This window comes from Rhynchophorus ferrugineus, unplaced genomic scaffold (assembly GCF_030347505.1).
Source record: "Rhynchophorus ferrugineus isolate W39M unplaced genomic scaffold, kcgeb_rfMv2 rfM1, whole genome shotgun sequence".
Classification (NCBI taxonomy): domain Eukaryota; kingdom Metazoa; phylum Arthropoda; class Insecta; order Coleoptera; family Curculionidae; genus Rhynchophorus; species Rhynchophorus ferrugineus.
This window is the reverse complement of record NW_027472580.1, coordinates 20,903,361-20,930,156: the sequence shown is the minus strand read 5'-3', so window position 1 is coordinate 20,930,156 and position 26,796 is coordinate 20,903,361. Positions and strand designations below refer to the sequence as shown.

At 33.5% G+C, this 26,796-nt stretch overlaps 1 protein-coding gene across 4 annotated transcripts in view; it reads left to right on the top strand.

Annotated features, from left to right (window-relative positions):
• The window catches only part of LOC143205822 (protein KATNIP homolog), a 34,716-nt gene extending 8,993 nt beyond the window's left edge, over nt 1–25,723 (top strand). The window contains exons 3-18 of one of the 4 annotated variants that reach the window (XM_076418850.1): nt 1,873–2,174; nt 2,346–2,390; nt 2,442–2,664; nt 4,441–4,553; nt 8,209–8,384; nt 13,511–13,615; nt 13,674–13,871; nt 13,939–14,076; nt 19,896–20,033; nt 20,103–20,302; nt 21,731–21,903; nt 21,960–22,131; nt 22,358–22,542; nt 22,598–22,712; nt 22,782–22,908; nt 25,405–25,723. In XM_076418850.1, coding sequence (XP_076274965.1) covers nt 1,873–2,174; nt 2,346–2,390; nt 2,442–2,664; nt 4,441–4,553; nt 8,209–8,384; nt 13,511–13,615; nt 13,674–13,871; nt 13,939–14,076; nt 19,896–20,033; nt 20,103–20,302; nt 21,731–21,903; nt 21,960–22,131; nt 22,358–22,542; nt 22,598–22,712; nt 22,782–22,908; nt 25,405–25,656 — 2,662 coding nt within the window. In that variant the 3' untranslated portion in view covers nt 25,657–25,723. Of the gene's footprint in view, nt 1–1,872; nt 2,175–2,345; nt 2,391–2,441; nt 2,665–4,434; nt 4,554–8,208; nt 8,385–13,510; nt 13,616–13,673; nt 13,872–13,938; nt 14,077–19,895; nt 20,034–20,102; nt 20,303–21,730; nt 21,904–21,959; nt 22,132–22,357; nt 22,559–22,597; nt 22,713–22,781; nt 22,909–25,404 lie in introns of those variants that run through there. The other 3 variants (XM_076418844.1, XM_076418854.1, XM_076418856.1) reach the window with 3 other exon arrangements.
• The last annotated feature ends 1,073 nt before the right edge of the window (nt 25,724–26,796 follow it).

Genomic DNA, 26,796 nt, shown 5'->3' with positions numbered 1-26,796 from the left:
AACGTTCTTTTTAAACTTAACTTTTTTCCCAAAGTTTTGAAAATTAAAATTAGGTTCCAAAGGTTTCAGAAATTGCATAGATCCAAAAGATTTGAAGAATTTTTTACAGTAGCAGTTGTTAAATTTCTTTTAAAAATATTAACCGTAAAGAGGCGAATAAAGTATTTTAAATATTTGTAATAAATACATTTTCTGATAGGAAAACTCTACTTTAATATTCAACAATTTATTTTGTTGGCTATTAAGAAGAGCACCACAGTTTTTATTTGTTAACGAATGGACTATCTTAACAATGAATGTGTTCAACTTTTTCAAAGCAGGATTTGGTATTGCAAATAATGCTGAGGTGATACAATAAGTTATTACAAAAAAGGTATCTTCCATTCTAAGTTCAAAAAATACAAATATAGTTCCACAACTCGAAATTCGAGACAAAACTACTGACCAAGAATGTATTGACATCTAGAGGTATTTTGAGATAGAGAGGTATTAGAGATATAAAATCAAGGCTATATTGTTTAACATTTCATATTGTCTATTATTCATTATGATTAATATAAAGTATTTTTCCTTTAAAGTGGAGTACCTATCCAGAAATTGAGATTGAAGCTTATATAACAAACTGTACTCTTGACCTTATTTACACAAGCTTCAACACTTGTAGCGTCACTTTTATGCTTTGTGCCTGTGGAATTCAATTTGGTATTGCAAATAATGCTGAGGTGATACAATAAGTTATTACAAAAAAGGTATCTTCCATTCTAAGTTCAAAAAATACAAATATAGTTCCACAACTCGAAATTCGAGACAAAACTACTGACCAAGAATGTATTGACATCTAGAGGTATTTTGATAAAAAAATGGCTAGAATGAAAGAAGTAATTACTCCAAATGCTGCAGCAACTTTACAGATTTAGCAGTATTTGGAAATTCCATTTATTGGGCGTTTAGAAAACACATTGGATTTTTGGCAAACCCATAAAATGAAACTACCCGAATTATATCAGTTACACGTAAAATATTCCTCTATACCCGTAACATCTGTGCCCTGGGAACGAGTTTTTTCAAAATCTGAGCAAATAATTATCGCCTCACGGGAGAAAAGTTGAATATGCTAATATTCACAGTAATTTAAAAATATTTCCGTTCAAAAATAAATAAAACTTTTATTTAAAAAGGGTCTGGTAGTTATTGTACGATCATTTTTAGATTCATCATGGATTAGATTTTTCAATGATTAGGTATACGTTTACATTTTATTTAGTAGTTATGGTTATTGAAAATCTTTAGTTTTTAGGTTTTATTTCAGTTGTATTGTACTATTTATATTTATTATGCTATGTTATTTAAAAATAGCAATTAATATATTAAAACACGTTAAAACATTTGTGGTGTTATTATTCCATTCCTTTTTACACATCCACAGAACATTCAGTATAAAAGTAATCCTACTTACTTTAAAATTATATTATTTATTACATGATAATAGAAATTAGTAATTTTGATTTCCTTTTCTTTTTTAAAGTTATCACGTGAATGAATATATATACATCTCTGTCTCGCTTATACTACCATTGGAGAATATAAAGACATTTAAAATTAACTGCTCCAAGCATTTATCTTCATCCTTTCCTATCTCACATTTTATACAGACAAGAATTCGTACATTTTCGTCTGACATCACGAATGGAATAAAAACAGTCGAACCGTGCATTTAACTGAAAATAGTATTTTTTTAACTATCAACTGTTTTGGAACTATCGACTGTTTCGACTGTTTTCCGTCGATAGTTCCCAACGCTAGTTAGAACCAATGCAAATATCACATTAAAATGATTGTGTGTGGTGTAAAATTCGAATTTTGATATTTTAGAACGACGCCTAATTCTTCAGCCAAATATGGGAGGAGATCCTCAGTCGCACTCGATTTATATAACGAAAAGTCGCCGAAACATTTAACGGTTACCGTTTCCGATTACGTGGTACCGAAGATTAATCAGCAATTTGAAGCGTCAGAGATATATAAGCCCGAAGTGGATCTAGAGAAGTGCTGGAGAAGCTTAAGTAATTTTAATCAATCTCATAAAGGAAGACTAGCGACCAGGACAACAAAAGATAGACGGGAGATGGTCTCCAGTGATTCGGGTTTAGCTTCGTCAGTTGACTTTGTACCCGGTAAGAAATAAAGACACTGTAAGCCTTGAACTAAATTAAACCATATCTATTGATCATAGTGTAGTTTTTGTGTTTTGCACAGCATGTATCACTATGCTTAATATACACATCTGACTATCGTGTAAGTAGGTAAAAATTGGTTTTCAGCTATTACCCCGAATTATATTTTAGGTCAGAACTGGGAGACTAGCGATATTTTTCCCTTATCTGGAATTAGTGAGTGTTCTTTTTTCTATTGATATTTTATTTTATACCATTGAATTATAGGGGATAATAACACGCCTGAAAGGTGTCATAGTGAGTTGTCCAATGAAGTGCCACTCTACGAATATGGCAATATAAGGAAAGCCGCTGAAAGACATCTGTATCGAAGTCGACAAAATGATACGGATACCGACAGTTTGTTTTCATACCGAGTTACCAAATCACGATCATCGGAAACTCTATTTGGTGATAACTTGAAAACGCCAGATGCCACAGCTGGGAATAAGTAAGAATAGTTAACGTATTATTCACGTCCAATAAAACAGCTCATGCACGTCATAGATGACGTGGAATTTACTGCCAAGTGCTATTTGTATAAGTGTAAAATTCATTTTAAATTCCGAGCAAATTATTCCTTTTTATTTTATCATAAATAAAAATTATATAATTCTGTCTGATGCGTCGGAAGATATAACTGAATCAGTTTATACAATTTGGGTTGATGCTAGTCGGCCATGTAGCTGAATGTCTGCAAAATTCTTCAAAATATTAGAGATAATGATTAGAGATTATAAACCAAACAAACCACAAGAAACATTTATAAACGAAAAGTCAATATCGTACGTAATATTATATATTTTTTGGAAAAATTTGTTTAACTTTTTTTTGTCCGATATATGGATATTTTTTGGGCGGACATCTTTCAATATTTTTCAAACTATCATCGATAGTTGTAAAAGAATATATCTAATTTCTAATAGTGATAATAATTAGAGATTACAAACCACAAGCGCGGTTAGTGCGACTAAATCGATATCCTCTTCTCTCCTTCCCCTCACAAATATTTGTATCCATATTGATCTTATCCCATTCGTTTCGTGTTTCACCAAGAACGAGGTACAACGCCCAGTCCCAACAAGCTTTTTGAAATCAAAACTAATTTTTCTCCCTTCTTGACTTTCTTTCCCTTCGTCACTATGCCAGAGCTATGAATCTATTGAGATTCGGTCAATGTCGTTTCTCGCACCGTCACTTGATGACTTCGAACCCGCCTGCTCACTTTGAGTTTTGTCACCTTGCCCTTACTACAGTCTACTACATACTGCAAGACTGTCCACCACTCATCCAGATTAGAGGCTCTGTGTGGGCTTCAAACCTCGGATTTGTACGAGAAATCGATTATCTTCATAGAGTCTAGCCTATGCTGAGATAAGTGTCGCTAACCAAATAACCATTACCACTGCGGTTATTGGATCAGCTGATAGGGTGGGGTTTAGTGGGTAGCCCAGAGGCAGTCTCCACATAACAAGTCCAACTCGCTTATTCCTGCGGGTCTTCCCGACCAGGTATCCGTAACAGGATTCCCCTACCCGGTTCGAGACCAAAAAAAAATTACCACTTCGGCTAGTGTGTGGTGTCTGGATTTGGAAAAGTAAAATTCGATGCGGCAAATAGGGATTTTCTTGGGAAACAATTTTTTTGGATATAATATCGATAATTTTCGCCTATATTTTTTTGCCGATATATGGATATTGTCTGGCCCGATATTTTTCAATATTTTTATCAAACTATCGATAGTTTTAAAATAATATATCGAACTTTAAATTACAAACTAGAATATAGAATATATATTAATATCAGTGGTTTTCGAAGAAAAGTATCAACTTTTGTTTTGGAATATCTCCCATCTTTCTCATCGACATATCCCTAGCGTTAACATTACGACGTGCTGACGACATTCATTTTGGTCAGAATTTGGTTTAATAGAAAGTTTTCATGTTTGTAACCTCTGATTATTATCCCTTAGGTTATGAAGAAATTTGGAGACATTTGACAACAGTGTTGACCAGTACCAACACAAATTGAATTTTAAAGACCGATTCGGTTACATGTTCCGACGCATTAAACAGCATTCTACCCATTTTTAACTAGGGTAAAACGAGAAGAAAAAATCCGCTGCGACTTTTGGCAGTATATTCGACGTCGTTAATGACGCGGGCAGGCTGTTTTATTGCAAGAACATTTTGTACTTGAAATCAACATTAAGTTGTTTTAGTTTAAGATTCGCCAGGAAATTAAGCAATTACCAATTAAGTTTAGCCGAAGAAGAAAAACTCCGGGAAATGATGATCAACGAGTTGTTATGTGAAAATGAGAAAATAACTAGTGCGTCAGGTAATATATCACTATTAAAAATATATCCATTCAATTGCACTAAATTGAATTGAAGTCTTAATTGAAGGGAATTCATTATATATCAACCCCTATTGTAAGTTCATTATAACTCTGTAAGTTGATTTTCACAAGCCTTTTTTGAGGCATATTTTACACTAGTAAAATAGTTCGCCACTTGGTGCCAGGTCCGGACAATTAGATGAATCATTGGCATAGCGAAGATGAGCAAATTGTTACCGCGTAACTATTGTCAATTGCTGGAGTCATATTTATTCGGAAGAAAATTTAGAGTATCGCACGAAATGGCGTTCTCGACATTTAAAAATATCTCGGCTGGAGTTCCACAAGGTAGCGTCTTAGGACCTCTCCTGTATCTGCTCTACACTGCTGACATTCCAACAACAAAAGAAACACTTCTTGGAACCTTTGCTGATGACACAGTTATTATGGCAAAAGATATATCTCTGCCTAGGGCAATAATAAAAGTGCAAGTGGCAGTCAACAAAATCTACAAATGGACAAAAGAATGACAAAAAGAAAATTCAACTTAAGAGCTCCAAAATGTGTCCACGTTAATTTTGCATTAAGGCGAAATAATAAAAACTTAATTATATCACTCAATGGATGCCCGATTCCTCAAGCAGAATCAGCAAAATACCTTGGAATCCATCTTGACGGTAGATTAAATTGGAAGCATCACGTTAGACAAAAAGCAAAACACATTAGAACCAAAATAAAACAACTATACTGGTTAGTCGGAAGATACTCTCAACTTGATCTAAAATCATAGAGGTTGATCTATAATACAATTATAAAGCCAATTTGGACCTATGGGGTGCAAATATGGGGTTGCACTAAAAATTCAAATTAGTTAGTCATACAGCGCTGTCAAAACAAGATTCTTCGATTGATTACCAATGCCTATCGCTATGTAACCAATGAAGAACTGCACGATGACCTGGAAATCAAATGGATTTGCGAAGTTGTGCAGGATTTCGCCTTGAAACACGAAAGAAGATTACTAAATCATTCTAACGTGGAAGCAATACAACTGCTGGACAGCGCACAGGATGTCAGGAGATTGAAACGAACAAAACCATACGAACTTGTGTGAACATTTAGTGTGTATTATTAGTGTAAACTATAGCTATAAGTTAATAATTAATAAATAATTGTAATTTTATAGTTGAGGAATACATACTGATGTATTTTCTCGCACTCGTCTTGCTTGCTAATTAATTCAAGCACATAGGAAAAGTAGTAATAAATCAATTGTGATAATAATAATAATGAAGATTGTACTAAGCGTATCTAATAAAGATGTTATAAAAAAAATTGGCATAGCGTAGTACATAGCGTGCGACACTTTTCACAATAAATCGTAATATCTTGTCATTATCTGAACAATTTTATATTTTTTATGCTACGATTCCAACCAATTGAAATGAGCACCAAGCAATTTTTCATTACTTATCCTTTGACGAAATCGGGGAATCTCTTTCTTTAAAAGATTTTGAACAAGCTTGAAGTTGATGGTCTCGATATAAGCAACTGTTAATACCAAATATATTATAATGTTACTTTTATGGCTGAAAAGAATCCAGGAGTGCACAGAATTAAACAAATAAATTCTAAAGATGAATTTTCTCCTTGCTCAAATCATTCACTAAACCCGGTTTGTTTCCCGACAGAGACAGATTAAAGCTTAAACACATGATCGGATGTAGCGACTTTGTTGGGTCATAGGTCTTTAGCAACTGGTGCTACATGAAGTGAGAGATGCTCAAACATATTTACAAAGGGACTTGACATAAGACTGTGCGTTCACAAATTTAAATGTTTTGCTGATGGAACTGATAGAGAAACGAGCGGAATGGACTGATGTCACTGTAAGTTATACAAACAATATGTGTGAACAACTTGTAGATTCCATGGAATCTCAGAGGCGCATAAAAAGAAGGAACATATTTGATGATGGACTAAAGATGCTAACTAGTCTTGTGCAAATGAGATGAGGCGGAAGCTGATTTCTTCGATAGATAGAATCATTATAGAAATCAAGAGAAATTAATGAGTAATCTTAACAAAAAAGCGTAAAGCAATAAAATATGGCAACAAAGGAGCGATAACTGTATTAAATGAACTGCCTCAACAACTTCGCATTGTGAAAAATGAAATGCTTTCTGAATTTATCGAGAACTTAACAGACTATGACAGCAATTCGAAAAGAAAATGGAGAGAGGACAAAAATATAGCGAGAAGGCCGAATTATTTGCTGAGTGCTTAGCAAATACTTTTCAATATCACCGTCTTGACAGATGTGACACCTTACCTAATTCAACTAGAAATGAAGATGAAGTTGAAAATAAACACAAAAAAGCAACTCGCCAATGAAATTCAGAAAAATATCAATGTCAAAAAGCTTCAGGGAACGATGACGTTCTCGACCAATTAATTTCGAATTTGTGTTGGGCCTTCATCCAATAACACCTGCAATTGAAACGTTTTGGGCCAACCAAGATGTTTTTTTACTGAACGTTGAAATTTCTTCATTTCAATTGTCGAAAGCACGTTTCACACATTCTTATAATTGTAGCATGCTTACCGTAAGTCTCTACCAGCAAATGATCACTATCAGCAGCTTTTTTCATTTGGTGAAAGAAGAAAAGTAAATGTTCGTTTTCAAGCATAAAACTCAACATTTCCAAAAAATTATAAACCTAAAACAAAGTTATTTTGGCCGAACGTAACTTATAGTCTATTCAACGTTTTTTACGTCATCAAGATGTTTAATGTATTGCCGTAATTTGTAAATTCGTTTTAGAATCAGACAATATTTTCCTTCTCTTTTTATTCTAGTTAAAAAGAGACACAATGCTGTCTGATTAGTTCGAACGCGTAACAAACTAAAATGACGTACGTATAAAATAACTTTGAACAGAGTATAGTCTATCCAAAATAGCAGTGAACCACATCATCAAGATGTATAATGTATTGCTTATTGCATTTATAATTTCGTTTCAATACCAGACAATATTTTCCTTCACATTTTATTTCAGTTAAAAAGACGTACAATGCTGAATCAGTCTGCAAAATTCGTTCTATTATCAAACGTCTGCAAAATTCTTCAAAACATTATTAATTATAATTACAGGTTATAAACTCGGCTTGCTTGTTTGGCACCTTGCTTGTTTTGATAAAGTTCAAATAGCTGTTATATGATATAATAATATATACATTAGATGTACTACAATGCTAAAATAAATTATAGCTAATAATATTATTTTTGTTTCTTTATTTTATTTAGAATTTTTGTTATATGTCAAAGCTAAAATAAACTAAAACTCAAAGTTGATACGGCAACATTGCAATGTTTTGACATCACAAATTTAGATTACGTGAGTTTATTGTTTTATTGAACAGATAAATATGTATCAAATCATAACATTGTATACTTACGGCAAGTGAAATCTGCTACAAAATCCTGAAAGAAATTATCGATACACCTGTTAATCTAACACTATCTTATATAAAGAAAGTGACTACAATACCTAAGATATTAATATATGGTTTGTTATAACAATGGGCATAAAACCTTCAGCCTTTAGTTGTTTGTATGTTTTTATGTATGGCAGTTTTTCATGTTTATTTCAAGGAGTACGTGACAAAAGACCTAGTTCCAAACTCGAGAAGAAAAGGCAACTGAAACATTCCAAATACACTTCGAAGTTTTCGGATCGAAGAACTAGTTTTCCACAGGATAATGTATTTGGGGAGGATAGCCGAGAGACGGTAGATGATTTTATAATACCGGAATTGCCGAAGGGTAAAGTGAGTATGTTAAAGTACAAGTGATTGGTTGTTCAATAAGTTTTGTGTTCGACCAGATATGGCGCTGCTATATTTTTTGTGTTATTTTTTTATTGTTTGTTGGGTCGTTGATTAATATTATTTTAACGTCGTTTATAATTAGATGTTCAGTGAAACTCGTAGGCATCTCATTAAGTGGTGGCATATATGCTTTGCTTTAAATGCAATAGAAAAAACTATCTCGTAGGTATTTAAAATTCGAAATATAAAGTACTTATTGTACTTAGTTATGTAAATAGAATAATTTCCAACAGGTCATCTCCTGTTGGAAAGAATAAAACCGATCATAGAGAGAAAAAACCTAATATCAACACATTAGTTTGGGTTTAATAATAAGCATTCAACAATTGATCAGGTCCACAGAATAACAGATGTTATTGAAAAAGCCTACGAAAGTAAAAGAGGATGCTCAGCTGTATTCTTAGATGTAGCGCAAGCCTTCGATAAGGTTTGGCATGAAGGCCTTATTCATAAACTACAGAAAATGCTACCAAAACAACGCACCGAACTATTAAAATTGTACATTACAACCAGAATGTTTAAAGTCAAACAAGGAGAAGCTTACTCTACAACAAAAGAAGCTAAAGCAGGTGTACCACAACGAAGTGCACTGGGTCCAATGCTTTATCTACTCTATACTTGTGATATACCACAAATGCAGAATATTACGCTGGCTACATTTGCTGATGATACTGCGATTATAGCTGTCGGAAACAATAGTGAAGAAGCTTCACAAAAATTACAACAGGCAAGTGACAATATAAATAATTGTACACAAGCTTGGAAAATAAGAATTAATGAAAATAAATCTGTACATGTGCAGTTCACCTATAAACGGACCGTATAGGCACCAATAACATTAAATAATAATATCACTCCATATAGCAACAACGCTAAATATCTCGGAATGATCTTGATATAAAACTGGAAGGAACATATAAAGAAGAAATGAAAAGAACTGGAATTGAAATATAGGAAAATGTACTGGCTAATTGGAAGAAAATCACAATTATTAGTACATAATAAATTGCTATTATATAAGCAAACACTGAAACCTATATGGACATACGGGTTCAATTATGGGGATTTTCTGCAAAGAGAGAACGAAGTCCTGAGAGGTATTGTGGGCGCACCCAAATACTATAGGACTGATTACCTACATCGAGACCTTCAGATACCCACAGTCAGTCAAGAAATCAAAAGAATTGCAAGGGGGCATGAGGAAAGATTCCATTCTCATGAGAATATTGAAGTATTGCAGCTTTTGTGGTTCGTACAGACATTAACATAGGCAGAAGTTTGCCATAGTAACAATTGTTGCTCTGAATGTATTCTAATCCTTCAGCGAAATTCGTTTCAATACTTTCACTACTTACCCTGGGTCTGATAGTTCAAAAAGTTCTATCTATTACCCTTTTTTTATAATTATATTCATTAACATTTCTGGAGAAGGAAAGACATCTAAATGAGATGTAAACGGGATAGTATCAGTTTTATCGGATGTAAAAGAACTTTTGTTGTGCAGTGCTGTATTGTTAACTCAAATTATTATTATCAAAGATATCTGGTGTTTAATCAAAAAGCCATCAGTTTAAACTGTTTACATATGAGAACTTTTAAGTATTATCATTTTTTTTTGAATCCGCATCACATGTTAGTCCCTTTTCTCTATCGAATTTTACCATACTTCATTCTTCTAATCATCAATTGTCCATGTTTTATGATAAACTTTTCAGTCGAAAACAAATCGATACTGGTGTACCTCAAGATTCCACACTGGCTCCAGCCTTATTTAACATCTTTATTTCAGATCTGCCGAGAAAAGAGTGCATTGACGTCGCGTTTTACAGTCTGTTCTCCTCTACGGATCTAATGTCTACTTCAAGTTTGTTACAACCAATCAGGCGAAACGTCTTCAAATTTTCCAAAATAATCTCCGCAGGAGAATCTTAAACGCTGCATGGTTCCATGTCAGAAATAATCAAATTCATAAGGAAACTGACACTTCAGAAATCAAGCACTTCATATCTCAATAATTCCACAAACAACTTAGATCAAATTCTTCTAAAAACGCTTTTATTCGCCAGCTGGTCGGCATGCTGGGAGCTTAGCACCGCGTCACCGCTAACCTCCTCCTTTTCAGGGCTGAAACGACCTCATCTCTCCATGCAGTCATAACCCCCATATGACAGTTTCCAATCGTGTGTTAACTCCAGGACGCGAATCAATAGAGTCACCGGGTCCTTGTGCCAAATAACGGCTGCCCAATTAGCGGGTGCCATATCCCCAAATTTAATGCAGTAGCAATAGCAGTAGCGACCCACAGGAGTCAGTTGTGAGGCGGTTTCGGTTTAGTGTATTCGTAAACCCAGAGGCAGTACCACATAACCCGGTCCGAGTTGTCACTCCAGGGCAAGTCTCCGCGACCAGGTATGCATCATGCATTCCACCGCCTGGTTTTAGTCCAGAACAAGGTGTTATGATAGTCATACCATTTCTTTCCCTGCTTAGCTTTGGACTCCGTTATAAAGAGTTTCACAGTCATAATCCTTCAATGAATGTCAGTTTGTTTTTGTTGAAATAACATTACTCAAGTGAGTATTGAGTTCTTCTGTTTCTTTTGCATGGTAGTTTTATATTTGTTTATTGCCACAATCGTTTTCATTGTTTGCCGGTCTATGGTCAGTTGGCTTTGGGTTTCGCCCACTACTTCTCTTCATCTATGATGTTTCCGTCATTATACTGTGAATATTGTCGCACGTGAAACATGGTGAAGATCACACATTTCACTTATCACTTATCTTAACTGTCGCAGAACAAAGCGTACAATACATTGAAATATAACGTACAAGACTTGCCATGTAAAGCGAGCAATACATACACGTGATTATTAATACTATTATAGAGAGAAAAAACGTAATACCAACACACCAGTTTTGGTTTATTAACAAACATTCAGCAATTAACCTGGCACATAGAATAATGGATGTAATTAAAAAAGCCTATGAAGACAAAAAGGTATGTTCATTTATGTTCTTGTGCTACATCTAGAATGAACTGCTGCGAAAATTACAATAATCAAGTGACAATATAAATAATTGGATCCAAACCTGGAAAATACATATTAACTAAAGGAAACCTGTTCATGCGTAGTTCACATATAATCAGACCGTACAACCATTAATAACAATAAGTAATATTATCATTCAGTATAGCAACAAAGCTAAGTATCTTGGAATGAATCTTGATGCAAAATTTCGCTGGAAGAAAGATGTAAAAAATAAAAAGAAAGAACTGGAGTTAAAATATAGGAAAGTGTATCTGTCAATAGGGAGAAAATCGCAATTATCAGTACATAATAAATTGCTATTATATAAGCAAATATTGAAACCTATATGGACATACGGAATTTAATTATGGCGATCCAAGACAAAGTCCTAAGAAGAATTGCAGATGCACCGAGATACTACATGACTAATTAGTTATACTGATATCGACTATCAACTCAGGAAATCAAGAGAATCGCAAGGAGACATAAGGACAGACTTCATTCTGTCAATATCGAAGTAATATAGCTCTTGGGTAACACAGAGTCAAAAGAATCAAAACAATTTGTGTAGTGTAGCGCAGTCAGTGAGGTCTCTATTAATTGAGAAACAGCAGTGTTTATGTACATTGTAACACTGGAGATTAAGATAGGGACGATGGGTCACCCTACATATATACTTAGATTTAATAGATACGGAAGCAGTGTTTCCAACATGCAACAAGATGTAACAGGTGGGGCAAATGTCCCGCTACCATTTTGATTGCGTGCCATCTTGGTTATGTGACTAACGCTCAGTTTCGCTCTAACCAAAAATTGCTACCGAGAGATCCTGATCAACGAGTTGAGTTGAGTTTCTCAGTGCCCAGGTCAATAAACAGAACAGTCAGTTTTGGGGTACACAGAATCCTTAATTAATTCATGAAACATCATTGCATCCACTAAAAAAAAACTGTATTGTGTGGTATTCATGCTGGAACCAATGATGTGATCTCTGAGCGGTACCAAAACAAGATAGGGCCACAGCACACATAGCTCGTTCAACAATTCAATTATTGAATGACGTTTTTCCACGAACACTATTTTCGCGAAGTGGCGATTTAGCATGGCCAGCCAGGTCTCCGGATTTAACAGCACCAGACTTTTTCTTATGGTTTTTTTTAATCAAAAGTTTATGTGAATAAGCCCCAATATCTCAAAGACAATATTCGACACGAAATTGAAGATATTCATCCTCAGATGTTGCAGGATGTCATGAATAATACCTTAAAAAGTGCCGAAATTTTCATATCGAATCGCGGTCACCATTTAACCCATATAATTTTTCAATCATAACGAAGAAATAGTGTAAAGACTAAATAAACGTTTTATGGAGACCAAACTTACTGATCTTTTCTTTGAGCAAAGCTATAGGCAATCAAAATGGGGACTCGGGACTTTTGCCCCACGTTGTAGTACATTACATGATGTTTATATTATTTTGTCTATCCCTTGTAGGTCATGATTGACAAAAAAAAACATTTTTTAAACATGCATTCAAATGAAATAGTAATTACTATTTTCATTCTACTACTTTTTTAAAAATATATTTTAAAGTCTCCTTTTACCAACTATGGGTTTATCTGGACTGGACCTACAGTTTAACGTGAGCTCCGAACCACGGTCCTCAGCATTAAGCCTACCGACTGGCGAGTGACCAACTTTAGAAACATCCCAGAAGACATCCGGTCTTACCCAGCCTGGTTACTGGCGTGACTGGGATCATTTTCCTTGTTGGATTTTACACTCTTGCCTAGGACAATCACAAATTTTAAATAATCACAGACATAAATACAGTAGGAGGACCGTCCTATCGCCTATACCACTGCGCCACCAAGCCGGCTGGACTACTTTTTTTTTACTATCGAATAGTTTGAATGTTTTCCGGCTATCGTTTTCGATATATACTGTAAAATAGCAAAACTTGTTGAACTCTCTAGTGTATTAATATTTGAGATTTTTATCGTTTGAGTTTCAACTGTAATTATTATCATTATTTCAGACATTAATTATGGATATACTAAGCACATGGGGCGACAAATACTATGTGGGCCTCAACGGTATAGAGATTTTCAGCGATACCGGAGCAATTGTAAAAGCCAAGGAGGTAATTTTCTTTTAATATAATGTTAATTAGTAATTTAATATTTCTAATTGATAATTAGATATTTGCGATTCCGTCAGACGTGAACGTCCTACCGGAATGCCAAAACGATCCTAGAGTGGTACAAAACTTATTGGATGGTGTCAATAGAACCAGAGACGACTTACATATTTGGTTAGCGCCGTTCTATTTAGGGAAAAGCCACATACTTAACATCGAATTTTCTGATGTAACTACGGTGGCGATGATTCGGATATGGGTATGACTGTATAACGTAATTTTAATTAAACTTTAGTAGACTACAACCAAGTTCTTCTTCTGTTTAGAATTATAACAAGTCCAGAATCCATTCGTATCGTGGTGTTAGAGAGGTTGTTATGTTGTTGGACGACCAGCTGATATTTAAAGGAGAAATAGCGAAGGCGTGTGGTGAGATTCTTGGCGGAATACACCAGTTTGGCGATGTGAGTGTTTTTTTTTATCACTTGTGTACGCTGTAAAAAATATAGACTTTTATATAATATAACTTTTGGACTCGAGCAGATGAGAACTTAAAGTACACAGAATAGACGGGTATAAATGAGTAGTAACGACAACCTTCACATTGTTAAAGTGACACCAACTATGCGCTCCCTTGATCGCGTATTTAAATAATCTGTGTTTGATGATTATATTTGATGGCTCGCATGTTTTATTTTTTCGTTTGATACATCGCATTTTATCCACCATTGCAAAAGCATTCAGCAATCACCTAAATGATTTTTCTGTTGTCTCCACAATGTTGGCACAAAAAATGAAAAGTATACATTTTCACCAAGTGACCGTACAGCTTTGTTCTGAACTGCGTTACAAAATAATTTTAATACTCATGGCTTGTTAGTATTGAAGATCTGAGTTCAGAGTATCTGTAGAAATTACTTTAGGCGTCTAATGTATTTATATGTTTGGTGTATATTTATGTCAGTTTTATTCATAACCACAAAAATACTCCAAATACATATGAATTAGTTCAGATCACTGTCCATACGTGGAACTAGCGATTGATTACACATCAGTATATTTATACTGTGCTATTTTTTGTATTTATACTGATAGCATTAATCGAGCAAAAGTAGCAATTATCTAAATGATTTTTCTGTGGTCTCCACAACGTTGACACAGAAAATCAAAAGTATACATTTTCATCAAGTGACCGTTTGTACAGCTTTGTTCTGAACTGCGTTACAAAATAATTTTAATACTCATGGCTTGCCAGTGTTTACCACAGCAAAGTACAATAAATGCGTATCTTTGAGTGACTTGTGTCAGGATTTGTTCATGCTTACCGAACATATAACATACACAAACGTAACAAAAACACTTTAAATCGATTTTGCAAAGTTGTCTCTGCATTTTCATAAGTTCCGAAGCACAATCACAGCACAAAAGCAAGTTCCAAATGATTTAATGCATTGTCGTCAGGTAACAAGCGTTATAACAACGCGCGAACTCAAAAACTAGTACAACACCTGATGACATTGCAGTACACATCAAACAATTCTTTGTATTTCGAGATTTTGATTGTTTCTGATCTGTGATCGGTGGCTAATTGAAATATTATTCCAAAAATATAAGGTTTAAAAGCATTAGTGTTCCAAACAATTGACAATTACCTTATTTCAGTTGTTGAGTATTTTATTTCCGTGTTTGTTAATATTCGAGAATCTACCGGTCGTTCCGTTTTACCATTATCCCTCAAGTCGGAAAGAACTAAACAAGTTATAAAATTTTAAGCATCTGTTGTTAATATGAATTATTTATCAAAGTTAGGATACATTAAAATACTATCAGACGTTATAATTTTTTTACATTTTTTAAAATATGTTCTTATTTTTTGGTGAAGTTAAAAATTACGACCTATAGATTTTATTTTAATTAATTTTAATTTTTTGGTATCCGAAATCTACCACAGATTTCATTTTGTTAGTTGATCAAGTATTTTAGGCACTACCCAAATTGGAGAATTTCATGGCGATATTCAATGATTCCCTAAGCAAATAACTTTTGAATTTAATTTTTAACTTCTTGTTTTTGGGCATAACAGTACCCATACTGCAGTAATTATGGAATTTCCTGAATTTGTTTTTATGTGATATTTTATTTTACAACTGAATGTCAAAGGTTCGTCTTTATCTAAAATAATGTCAAAACATATATACGCATATATTTAATTTTATTTTGTAAATCAAAATTTACATATTTTGTTAAAAATTTGTTTCACATAATTTGCCTCTTTGGCATCTTTTGAATTGGATGAATATTTGGATGAGGATTGTCTTTGATTGAAAATAATTGATAACTTTCTCCATTTATAAGCCATGAGAATTCAAAACCTGAAAATGATTCATTACTCTAAGAAAATATAAATCCAAAATACCATCGAAGGAAGATTTTTGAAAACATATTAAGAGATTTATGCTGTGAGAGACTGTAATAGAGGTTGCATTTATTCCAAATATATTAAAATTTTCTTTAGTCAGTTTACAATAAAAAAAGAATAATACAAAATAAAGAAGTTCCCGAATCCATAAGTAATTTTAATAGTGATTGTTTACTTATTTGAAAGATTGTAATGCCGTCTGGGGATGTTCGTTTACCATAAAGCTTTGAGGGTAAAAATTTGATCTAGCTCTATTACAATATCGTCGTTTTTATCAATATTTTATTCATTTAAAGAAGCACTGGGACCAATTTGAATTTTAAACATTATTTAATAACAACTATCTATTTTCCATATGTACATACAGATTTCTGCTTCATCTATCTTGATATCAATACAAAAATCCTTAAGTTTTGCTTTTACATGATGTTTATCTTGGTGACCCCATTTCTCATGATACAACTGTAATAGATCAGATTTACCCTTGATAACAGAACATACATCAACTCGATGTTCAGATACTAATGGTTTCATAGCTGCTTTGTACAGAGTACCATTTACTGCACGAAAACCACACAACTTCAATTGACCATAAATATTTATAGAACTGGACTCAAACTTACTATTTTTATTTTGGTCATGAGTAGCTAAAACAGAAAACAAATTTTTGGAAATATTCGGTACATACCAGACATCTTTCAATGTAATATCCTCACATCTCTCTTTAACTGTTGATATGAACGGAATTGTTCCTTTCCCTTAGGCATTTAAAAATTCTTTTCCAGCATTTTTAGTTCATTGTGGTGGATTGAATGCTTCATAACTCACAAAATAATCTGGCCTATTTGTCACATGCTTCGTAGCCCCATTGTCAATCTCCCAATTATTTTCGTCTACTTCTGCAGAAAAAATCTCACCGCCTGACGTTAATAGTACTGTGTTTGTCTCCACTATCTTGTTCTTTTCCTTCTTCTATCGATGTTTGTTTCCAATCGATAGTTCTCAACGCCTATACGGAACTTAGTAAAACTTTGATACCGAAAACCTTTGATTATAAAAACTTAAGTGGGATAATAAAAGCTATTATTGCTTTTTATCCCATTGTTTTAATGATAATATTATTGGTTAAAAGACTTTTGCAATGGCAATACTTTTGAATACTCTAATTTGTTTAGATACAGGTAAAATACTCGGAGAGTGTTTGTACTTCTTAGTCATTACGCTGTTTTGGTATCATCTACTCTCTGCAATTTCCTTTTTGTCTAAAATATCGTTTTCGCTATTAAAGTACGTAAAGAATTCGTTCACTTTCCATTCGATAGACATGTGATCTACGTCTCTGAATTTTTTTCTTAGTTCAGATATCTACTCCGATATCTTTTGCATCTTTGTGCGTCTTTTTCCTCCCAAATATAAATGAGAATAACTGGTAAAGTTAAAAAACGACTTTATTTAGAATAAATTCAAGTAACAAAATAATAGAGTAGTATAAATGGCCGATGACGACAATATGTACATTCTTAGAAAGCTTAACACTTCTTATCGCAATTTAATTAATGAGTTAAAAAATCTGAATCTAAATGTTCTGAACTAATACATGTGTGTTTTGAGTAATTTTGTTGTCATAAATAAAGTTGACATTACTTGGTAGACACCAGCGGTGTTACCACGCTTTAATGATTTTATGTAATATAAATTTTATCAGGAAGGAAGGCGCTTGGAACGTCATTTGGCTGAATTTCATTGTTTAGTTTAAATTACTATTATAGGCACCTGTAAAAAATATATTTTAATAGGAAAGCATTTTATTATATTAATTATTATATTATAAGCATAACCTCTGACGTCACATTCTACTGACCAATTAAATTTGAAATAAAACCTAAATGTAATCTGTTAAAATAATTTATTCAAATATAATTCTATATAAATACAAATATTATAAAATATCGTAAATCTAAAATATAAATATATAATGAATATAAATAAAAAATAATGAAATATAAATATATAAATAAAAAATAATTAAATGTGAATATAAGAAAGGCTGCAATCTAACTGAATACATAAGATATCTCCTGGCAAATGTAATCAAAATTGTCTATAGCGCTTTTTCCCTTTTTCATATTTCTTTAGTGCTATCAATTTAAATAATATGTATTAAGTTTTCTATATTTTTGTTCGTTCATTCTGAAAGCAGAGCAGCACAACTGAAAGTCTGTATCTGTTTATATTTTACGTGTTCGTTCAACGCAAAAATGTATTGAGACAAGTTATAATTATTTTTACAATATTATTGTGAAAATTGTGGAACGGATCATTAAAACCGTTAAATTGTATGATATACGTCAGAATGGAGAAAACATACCAAAAAGTAGTACTTTAAAGAACGGCGACAAAAATTTAAATGTACGATATATGTTAATATTACTACTGTGCTCTTATTATGGCAACATAAAATCGAGGAGTTAAAGAGACCGCTTAAGGATCTATTAACAATATAATAAAACAACATCTTGTCTATAAAATCAAGCTCATCTTGTTGATCTACAGATTGTATAATTCTAGTTTGTATTGACGTATTTTTTAAAAATCTTTGTTGAAAAGGTTATCTCGGTTAAGTTTCAAGTAAATGAACCCCTTCAAAATAATTAAGTTTTTAATTGAGGGTATTTTACAAGCAACTTTTTAAAAGGTAACAAAAACTTTTCATGTAGTGTAATCACATTTACCTTCAATGTAATTTTGCCACCACCTAATTTGGACACATTTTGTTTTTAAGGGTGGGTAATATTTTCATAATTTCTTCTGTTGTCTATGATTAACAGTATATATGAATACAAATGTTCTATACAAATAATTGTACACGTACCAGGTAAAAGCAATGCTGAGTCATACACACACATCCTTAATATAGCTAACTTGGGTTGTTTCTTCCTAGGAAAACGACGCCTGTTTTTTTTTATTTCCGCACATATACTGGATACACAACACTTTTGAGAATGAAGATACATTATAATCAAATAATAGTGATTATAATTAAAAATGCTGATCGTACTCATTGTCAGATATAGAATAAAGGTTTCTTTATTCTATGATGTCAGAGACAAAAAAATGGCGTCCTAAACAAACCATAGAAACAAACAATCTAGTTATAATAATTGGTCAATTAAAAGTTTTTGTAAGAAAATTCAAATGAACCAATAGTGGTCTCAGAGCCAGCATTGGTTGGACCACGTAAAACATTTCCTCGATTTCGCCTATTTAAGTAAAACCTCTATATGTGCTCTATGATACAGTAATTTTGTACATACGTCATCTAAATTTGCGACGTCAAACATTCGCAATGTTACCGCATCAACTCTGAATTTTAGTTCAGTTTGACTTTACAGTTTAACATGCAACAAAATTCTGATCTAAATAAAATAATTGAACAAAAATGTTATCAAATATAATTTATTTTAATATTATAATACATCTAAAAACTACGGTTAATTATACAGCCACAATAATTTATAGGTAAGAGTTATAACCTCTTATCACTATTGCTTTCAATAATTTTGCATACGTCTGACAATCGGACGACTTTGATAGGCTCACTCGTTTCGAATCAGCTCATTTCGAGTTAATTAGACGGCATTATGTCTCTTTTTCACTAGAATAAAATGAGAAGAAAAAGATTGTTTGATTCTGAAACGAATTTACAAATTGCGACAGGCAATACATTAAACATGTTGATGACGTATGTACAAAAAAACTTTGAATAGACTGCATATAATAATTTAAATTTACATTAGAGTCTATATTTTTTATGGCGCTGTAGGGTATACGTTTCTGTTTTAATACGTTTTAGCTCATTTACAGACAATTCTTTTCACGACAGATGAAGCTATCCTCGAAAAAATTTCACTAAATGATTCGTCTTACTCAAGTTTAACATCCCAACCGATTACTCCAAGCAGCAAGGACGATAGACCACCGACTTCCATACTAAGTAGTGAGGTATTATATTTTTTATTAACGTTATTAATTTTTGTGTAGTGACATCAACGTGATAATTTAATGATTTAGGTAAGGCCGATTACGGGTATTTCTCTGACAGACAAAACCGTGCCAGCGGGCCTGGAGCATAGTGAAGCTGTCGATTCGCCCGAACAAATTTTATATGGCACTAAAAGAATTGATTTTGTTTTGCTAGAAAATTGGGGAAACCCTTTAGCAATTGGATTAACGGGTTTAGAAATAATCGAAGGTACTGAGGATGGTGCCAGGTTCGTAATATTATTATTTATTACGTGCTTGCATGTATTTTGATAATTTTTTTCACTTTAAAAATCGGCATTTGTTGAGAAAAAATGGTACAATATATTTTTTCGCTTCGTTGAGATTTTAGGCTATTAATTGATATTCTGAGATTACTTTAATAAACAGCTTTATTTATTTAATTTATCTAAACTTAGACTATAAACGAAAAATGAATTATCTATATACAACAACGTGACTTTTCTTTTAATTGACACTTATATATATGCTTAACAACTACATAACTCAAAGTCCCTAGAAACTAATGACATTTAATTACTGTACTTAACACAAAAGCCTTCATTTAACTAAAGCAGCAATAATATACTCTGGCACTTTCCCTTGTTAAGTACAACAATCAAACAAAGATAAAGAATTCAATCCTACAGCAACCCCAATTCACCACCCAAAAATCCACAAATGAGTCCTCTGAAATGGTTTGGTCATGATGTCTGCCACCTGCTGCTCTTTATTTTAATGTTAAGTATGTTTTCATCAGTTTTGCAACATTTGTTCGAGCATTATCATGCTGAAGAATAACATTGTTGTGCCTCAAACACCTCAGTCGTAGTCTTTAGCGATCTCTATTGATGATTTCATCGTGTAATGCCTACACATCTTCAGCATTCGATGACCTTCAGCAGCCTTTTTTCAAATTGAAGTTGATTTAAAAAAAGATCTGTTGGCACTTCGACAAAATAATGGAAGTAAGCATATAATGGAAATTGAAGCCTGTTAGTGAGGCTTCTGCATAAAGTTGGTTACAAATATACCCGATGAGATTTAATACACAGCAATACAACATATTTCAAATCTTTTGGAATTAATTTATAGGCTATTATTATATTAATGAGAATATCAATGTAAAATGCAATGCAATACAAGCACTCATCGATTAATTTTTGTTCTTCTTTAGCATTTCAATTTCAACTTTCTTCTTCAACCATGTGCCAGTCAAGCCATGCTGGACCGACCTGAACAATTGATAATAAGTTCTGTAATCACAGTACGGCAGAATTTATGATCGAGCGTTGTATGTTGACCATTGTATGTAAACTTCTGGAAACAATTGATTTATCATCTGTTAAGCTGTCTGAAAGTTTTAAGTATCCTTTTTAAATCGTATATATCAGAACTGACAATTGGTATAAAGCTACGGGTTTTGAAGGGCTTTGCGATTAAACAATTCCAAGTTTAGCATATATGCACACCGAATAATTCAATAATGCTAAATGGAAAACTGCCATTTTATGCAGAGAAACAGTTAGGTTAAAGGTCTTATTAGTTTTTTACATAGATAGTTTCCATCTGTACCAATCGCTGATCAAAATACATACAAGCACTTTGTTATTATAAACCAACAACAATGTCAATATTTAAATTAACTTTATTTTAAGCTGTAATGAACTGCGTTGGTCTTGTAATGTAAAAACAGACTGCCTTAACAATTTATCTAATGGCGAGAACGTTACCACCGATTCTTCGCAGATGTGGTGTGTGTGTCGACAAGTATTGCCAGATGATTCAGTCATTATTAGTGTCGATTTCGATGACTACAAGTATATTTCAGGTAATATAATACAATGAATAACTACTTTTTGGGCATTACAGCAAGGTTTCTTATAGGAGTACGAGTGTGGAATTATAATGAAAACTTGGAATTGTCGTATGTTGGTGTTAAAACAATGAAAGTCCTCTTAGATGGACGACCTGTTGTAAATCCCAATAACGGCGAAGAATGTTTCCTATTGAGACGTGCTCCGGGTAATGCTTTTTACGATTTTATTCAAGAAATAAGGTAAGCTTATAACGACAATTAATGATATATTTTGCCATGTTGCCAAATGTTTGCAAAATTCTTCAAAAATTAAAGGTTATGAACGTTGTTTGTCGCTATGCTCTTTTGTATTGAATCTATTTGGCAACATTGCGACGTGCTGACGTCATAAATTTTATTGACGTCAATTGGCCGTGTTATTGGATAGACTATACATATTTAAAAATATGGAATCGCTTTTTTATAGATTTTTTGATCAGCATCCTGAAGTCATTACTCAACCTTCTACGAATAAGTTGATTTTAAATAGTTTAGTTGGTTTTGTAACGGAAATTGTGATTTACTCAACATGGGGTGATATGTATTATTGTGGTCTAAACGGATTGGAACTATATGATGGAAATGGACAAAAAATTTCTCTAGAAGAGCAAAGTAAAGATAAATAAACGTTAGTTTTCTTGAGTCATTAACTCTTTGTTTATTTTAGATATATGCGCATACCCAGAGAGTGTGAATATTCTACCAAACATCTCGGGTGATGTGAGAACTCCTGATAAGCTTATCGATGAAGATAACAACAACATTTCAGGCAACCATTCTTGGTTAGATGTTATACAAACTGAAACAAGTATCGTGAGTGTAAATATTTAATAAATGGTGTTGTTTTTTAGGCTTGCCCCAATTATTCCACGACATTTGAATCGAATATACGTGATTACGGACGTGCCAATATCAATATCGTTTATGAAATTTTGGAATTACTCGAAAACCCCGAGCAGAGGTGTAAAGGATTTCGGGGTAGGTTACTTATACAATATTTGTTTTATTATTTATTATAGAATTGTAGTAAATGAACACTAATAAATTCTTTGTTTTTATTCTAATTTGCTAGAGTTTTAAAATTACACAATACTTATTCTACGATAGATACTTTGGGCTTAACATCTATGTCACTGTTTTTAATGTTGGGTTTTACTTGTAACTTCACTGAACTAGGTCTTATTGGTTTCCATCTTTTTAATCTTCTGACTAAGGCATTATTATCTAGGAGCTGGAGAACCTCAACATCGATCTGTTTATGGAGCCTCTGTTTATATATATGGGCACAGTTCTTGATAACGTTATCAACAGTTTCTACCTTTAGGTACTTATGCAGATTGTCGGTACGAATTTACCATGCAGCATCAAAAATATCTGGCAGCACCTTGTTTTGGAATCAATGATATTTCTATTGCTTTGGCTGGTATAATCCCAGAGTTAAACACCATAAGTCCACACTTGTTCAAGATTTTGGTAAAGGATGAGTTGATCATATACTGACAGTACTGAATATATACCTAATAAACACTACCTTTTTTTGTACATCAGCTTGATTTATTTTTTCGTAACATGTCATTTCCACATGAGTTTCTAGGGTCATGCCAAGATATTTGGCTGTTTTCATACCTGCTACTTGTTGATTTATATATACTGGTTTATGCTTGGTTCATTTGTTGGTGAAGTCAATATGCACTGATTTATTTTGATTCATTTTGGTGCGTCGCTTTTCTGTCCAGACAATTTTTCGACAATAGCTGTTACTTTTTGGTTGATTCATTGTTGTTATCTCGAATATCTAACATTTTTATCGAATGTAAGCAAGCCCCTATTATACCACAGATAAAGGACTGGTCCTAATACACTTTCCTGTGGATACGTTCTTGTATTCGCCTCAAGTTAGAACAATAATCTTCTTGTTTAACTTTGAGAAGCGAACGCATATCCCAAACTTTATCGAAAGCTTGAGCAATATCTAAAAATGTTGCAGAATAAATTTTTTTCTAGTGATTTTTATATGACATGGCTGATTCTCTGAACCTGATCGATGTTGTTTCCTGAAATCAATTTAGCAAGTCGGAATAAGATCCTCAAAGATTCTGCCTCATTCTGCTGAGTTTCAATTTCTCTGCGTTTTCGAGGTTTTTCCACTGGATTTTTCCGTGCATTCGACTATATAAAATTCTTTTTGCTAACCTCTTGTCTTCCGTTTTTATTCCATGCCCTGCCCACTATAACCGTTGTAGACTGATATATTCTGATAGTCGGGGTTCTTTAGACAGATATAATTCTTGGTTAGATCTAGTTTTCCAAATGTTATTGTCCTGTTATTGACATTTATTTCGAAGACATTGAGCATGTTTGTTTTTCTTTCTGTCATGGTCCACTCTGCGCTTCTATAGCTTGCGACGGGACTTGGGATTGTTTTGGGGACCTTCAGCCTGTTATTACGGTGTAGTTTTTAGATTTTAGTACGTGAAACATAGCGAAATAGGCTTTATTGGAGTTCAGTTCCACTGCCAGGTATGTGAAGTGATCCATAGACTCAATATTGTCTTCTGCTATGATTTGTGCGTCTTCATTACCTTTTTTCTGTATTAAAGTTTTTGTTTTATTCGGGTTGATCTCAAGGCATATGTTATTGGATTCTTTCGGTTCTATTGTTAGAGGGTTTAATTTATTAAACCTTTTAACTGAAGTTCCTAATATTTATGACATGGTAAAAGAATTATGGCCCGATACAAAACATAACGTTTGCATTATATTGAACGTCTGGTGAAAATAGACAGGCAAAAAGATACCAAGTAAACAGAACATATGTGTTCAACAATGATGATTCCCATCAGCTCGTTGTCAAGTATGTCGGATAACTAGGGTTCAAGTACCGAGGCTAGACGTGTCAGATGTTAGACCTGGTAGAGGACTTCTTGTAGCGCCCATAACCATAAATATCAAGAAGACCCGAAATCATGTATCTGTACGAAATCTGTATATCAAATATATTTCACTATTTATGTCTGTTCGCATCAGTGAAGTTTGTGAAATTCGGTCAATGGTGTTAGAAACAGCTCAATGAGTATAAGGGTGTGTTGTGGAAAAATTGATTTGTTATGAAAAATATTTTGAACAATTGTGTACGAGATGTGCATTAGTGTTGGTAATTGGCTTTTGAGATCTATCTCTGTTTGTGGATTAGATACATTTGAATATTTTTTTATGAAGGTTGAAATGCCATGCCTAAGAACTCGTGGTACTGCATCCGGGGTAGACTAAAAAGTTGACTGAAATAGAACTAATAATGCGAAAAAGCCTGAAAATAAAATTTAAAACAAAATTGTGAATTTTAAAATAGAAATACTTGTATCAATAATTATATTTTTGATGATTGGAGTTCGGTCCTACTATTTTTTTAATTTTTTTTTGATTTTATATTATTTTAATTCATAACAATTTTGAAAAAATTGTTTTATATTCTAGATTCTTATCGATGACTTGCTGATATATAACGGGACGCTGAGATCATTTGCAGATCTAGACGGCGATGGTTCTCAAACAATTTATTTGGGCGATGGAGATGTGCAGAGCGGCAGCGAAGATGCCGAAGATTTAGACGGTCTGAACACTGCCTTGGCCGAGTACAACCATCTGCACATGGAAGATGGAAACAGTAAAAATGAAGCGGATCAGTCATTAAGGCCTTTGACGTGCTTAAGCCCTTATCGTGAATAAGTTTTTTTTTGTTTACTTTTTACGTTTGTTTAAATGTTTAGTGAAATAAAGTCTTTTTTAAATCGGTCATATATGTTATTGAGTCATACGCATTGAATATATTCCAACAGGTCAATTAAAGAGTCCCCAGCCTGACACATAGATGGCGCTACTAGAATTAAATCCATATGTTTTTTAGTTAGCTCTAACCCTTAAGAGATGCGTATATAAATTTGACAGCTATCAGATCATTAGTTTGTGAATTATAGCATTTTGAGTGAAGCAGCTTTTGTTATTGTGAAAAAAATGAATAAAAAGGAATTTCGTGTTAATAAAATATTGTTCTGTGAAGAGAAAAAGTACAGTTGAAGCAAAAACTTGGCTTGATGCCGAGTTTCCGGACACTGCCCCAGGAAAATCAACCATCAAGGATCGGTATGCTAAGTTTAGACGTGGTGAAATGAGCACCGAAGACAAAATGATTTTGAATAACCGTAAATTGAAACTGAATGAAATAGTAGGCACTCTAAAGATGAACGTGAACATCATATCATGCACTCTGAACGTGAACATCATATCTTTCACGAATATTTGGGTGTGAGAAAGCTCTGTGCAAAGTGGACATCGCGCGAGCTCACTTTTGACCAAAAATAACGGCGAGTTGATGATTCGGAGCAGTGTTTGAAAATGATCAATCGTAATAAACCCGAATTTTTGCGTCGATATGTGACAATGGATGCAACATGGTTCCATCATTTCATTCTGAAGTCGTCGATTGGACATCCGAGTGGACTACACACGATGAACCCGCTCCAAGGCGTGGGAAAACGCTATAGTCGGCTGGCAAGATTATGGCGTTTGTATTTTGGGATGCGCATGGAATAATTTTCATTGACTGCTTTGAAAAAGAAAGGACCAAAAACAGCGACTATTACATAGCATTATTGGACCGTTTGAAGGAAGAAATCGCCGAAAAACGGCCGCATTTGAAGAAAAAGAAAGTGCTGCTTCATCAAGACAATGAACCGTGTCACAAATCAGTATAAACGATGGCAAAAATCCATGAATTGGTCTTCGAATTGCTTCCTTATCCACCGTATTCTCCAGATCTGGCCCCAACGGCTATTACCTGTTCTTAGATCTCACAAGAATGCTCGCTGG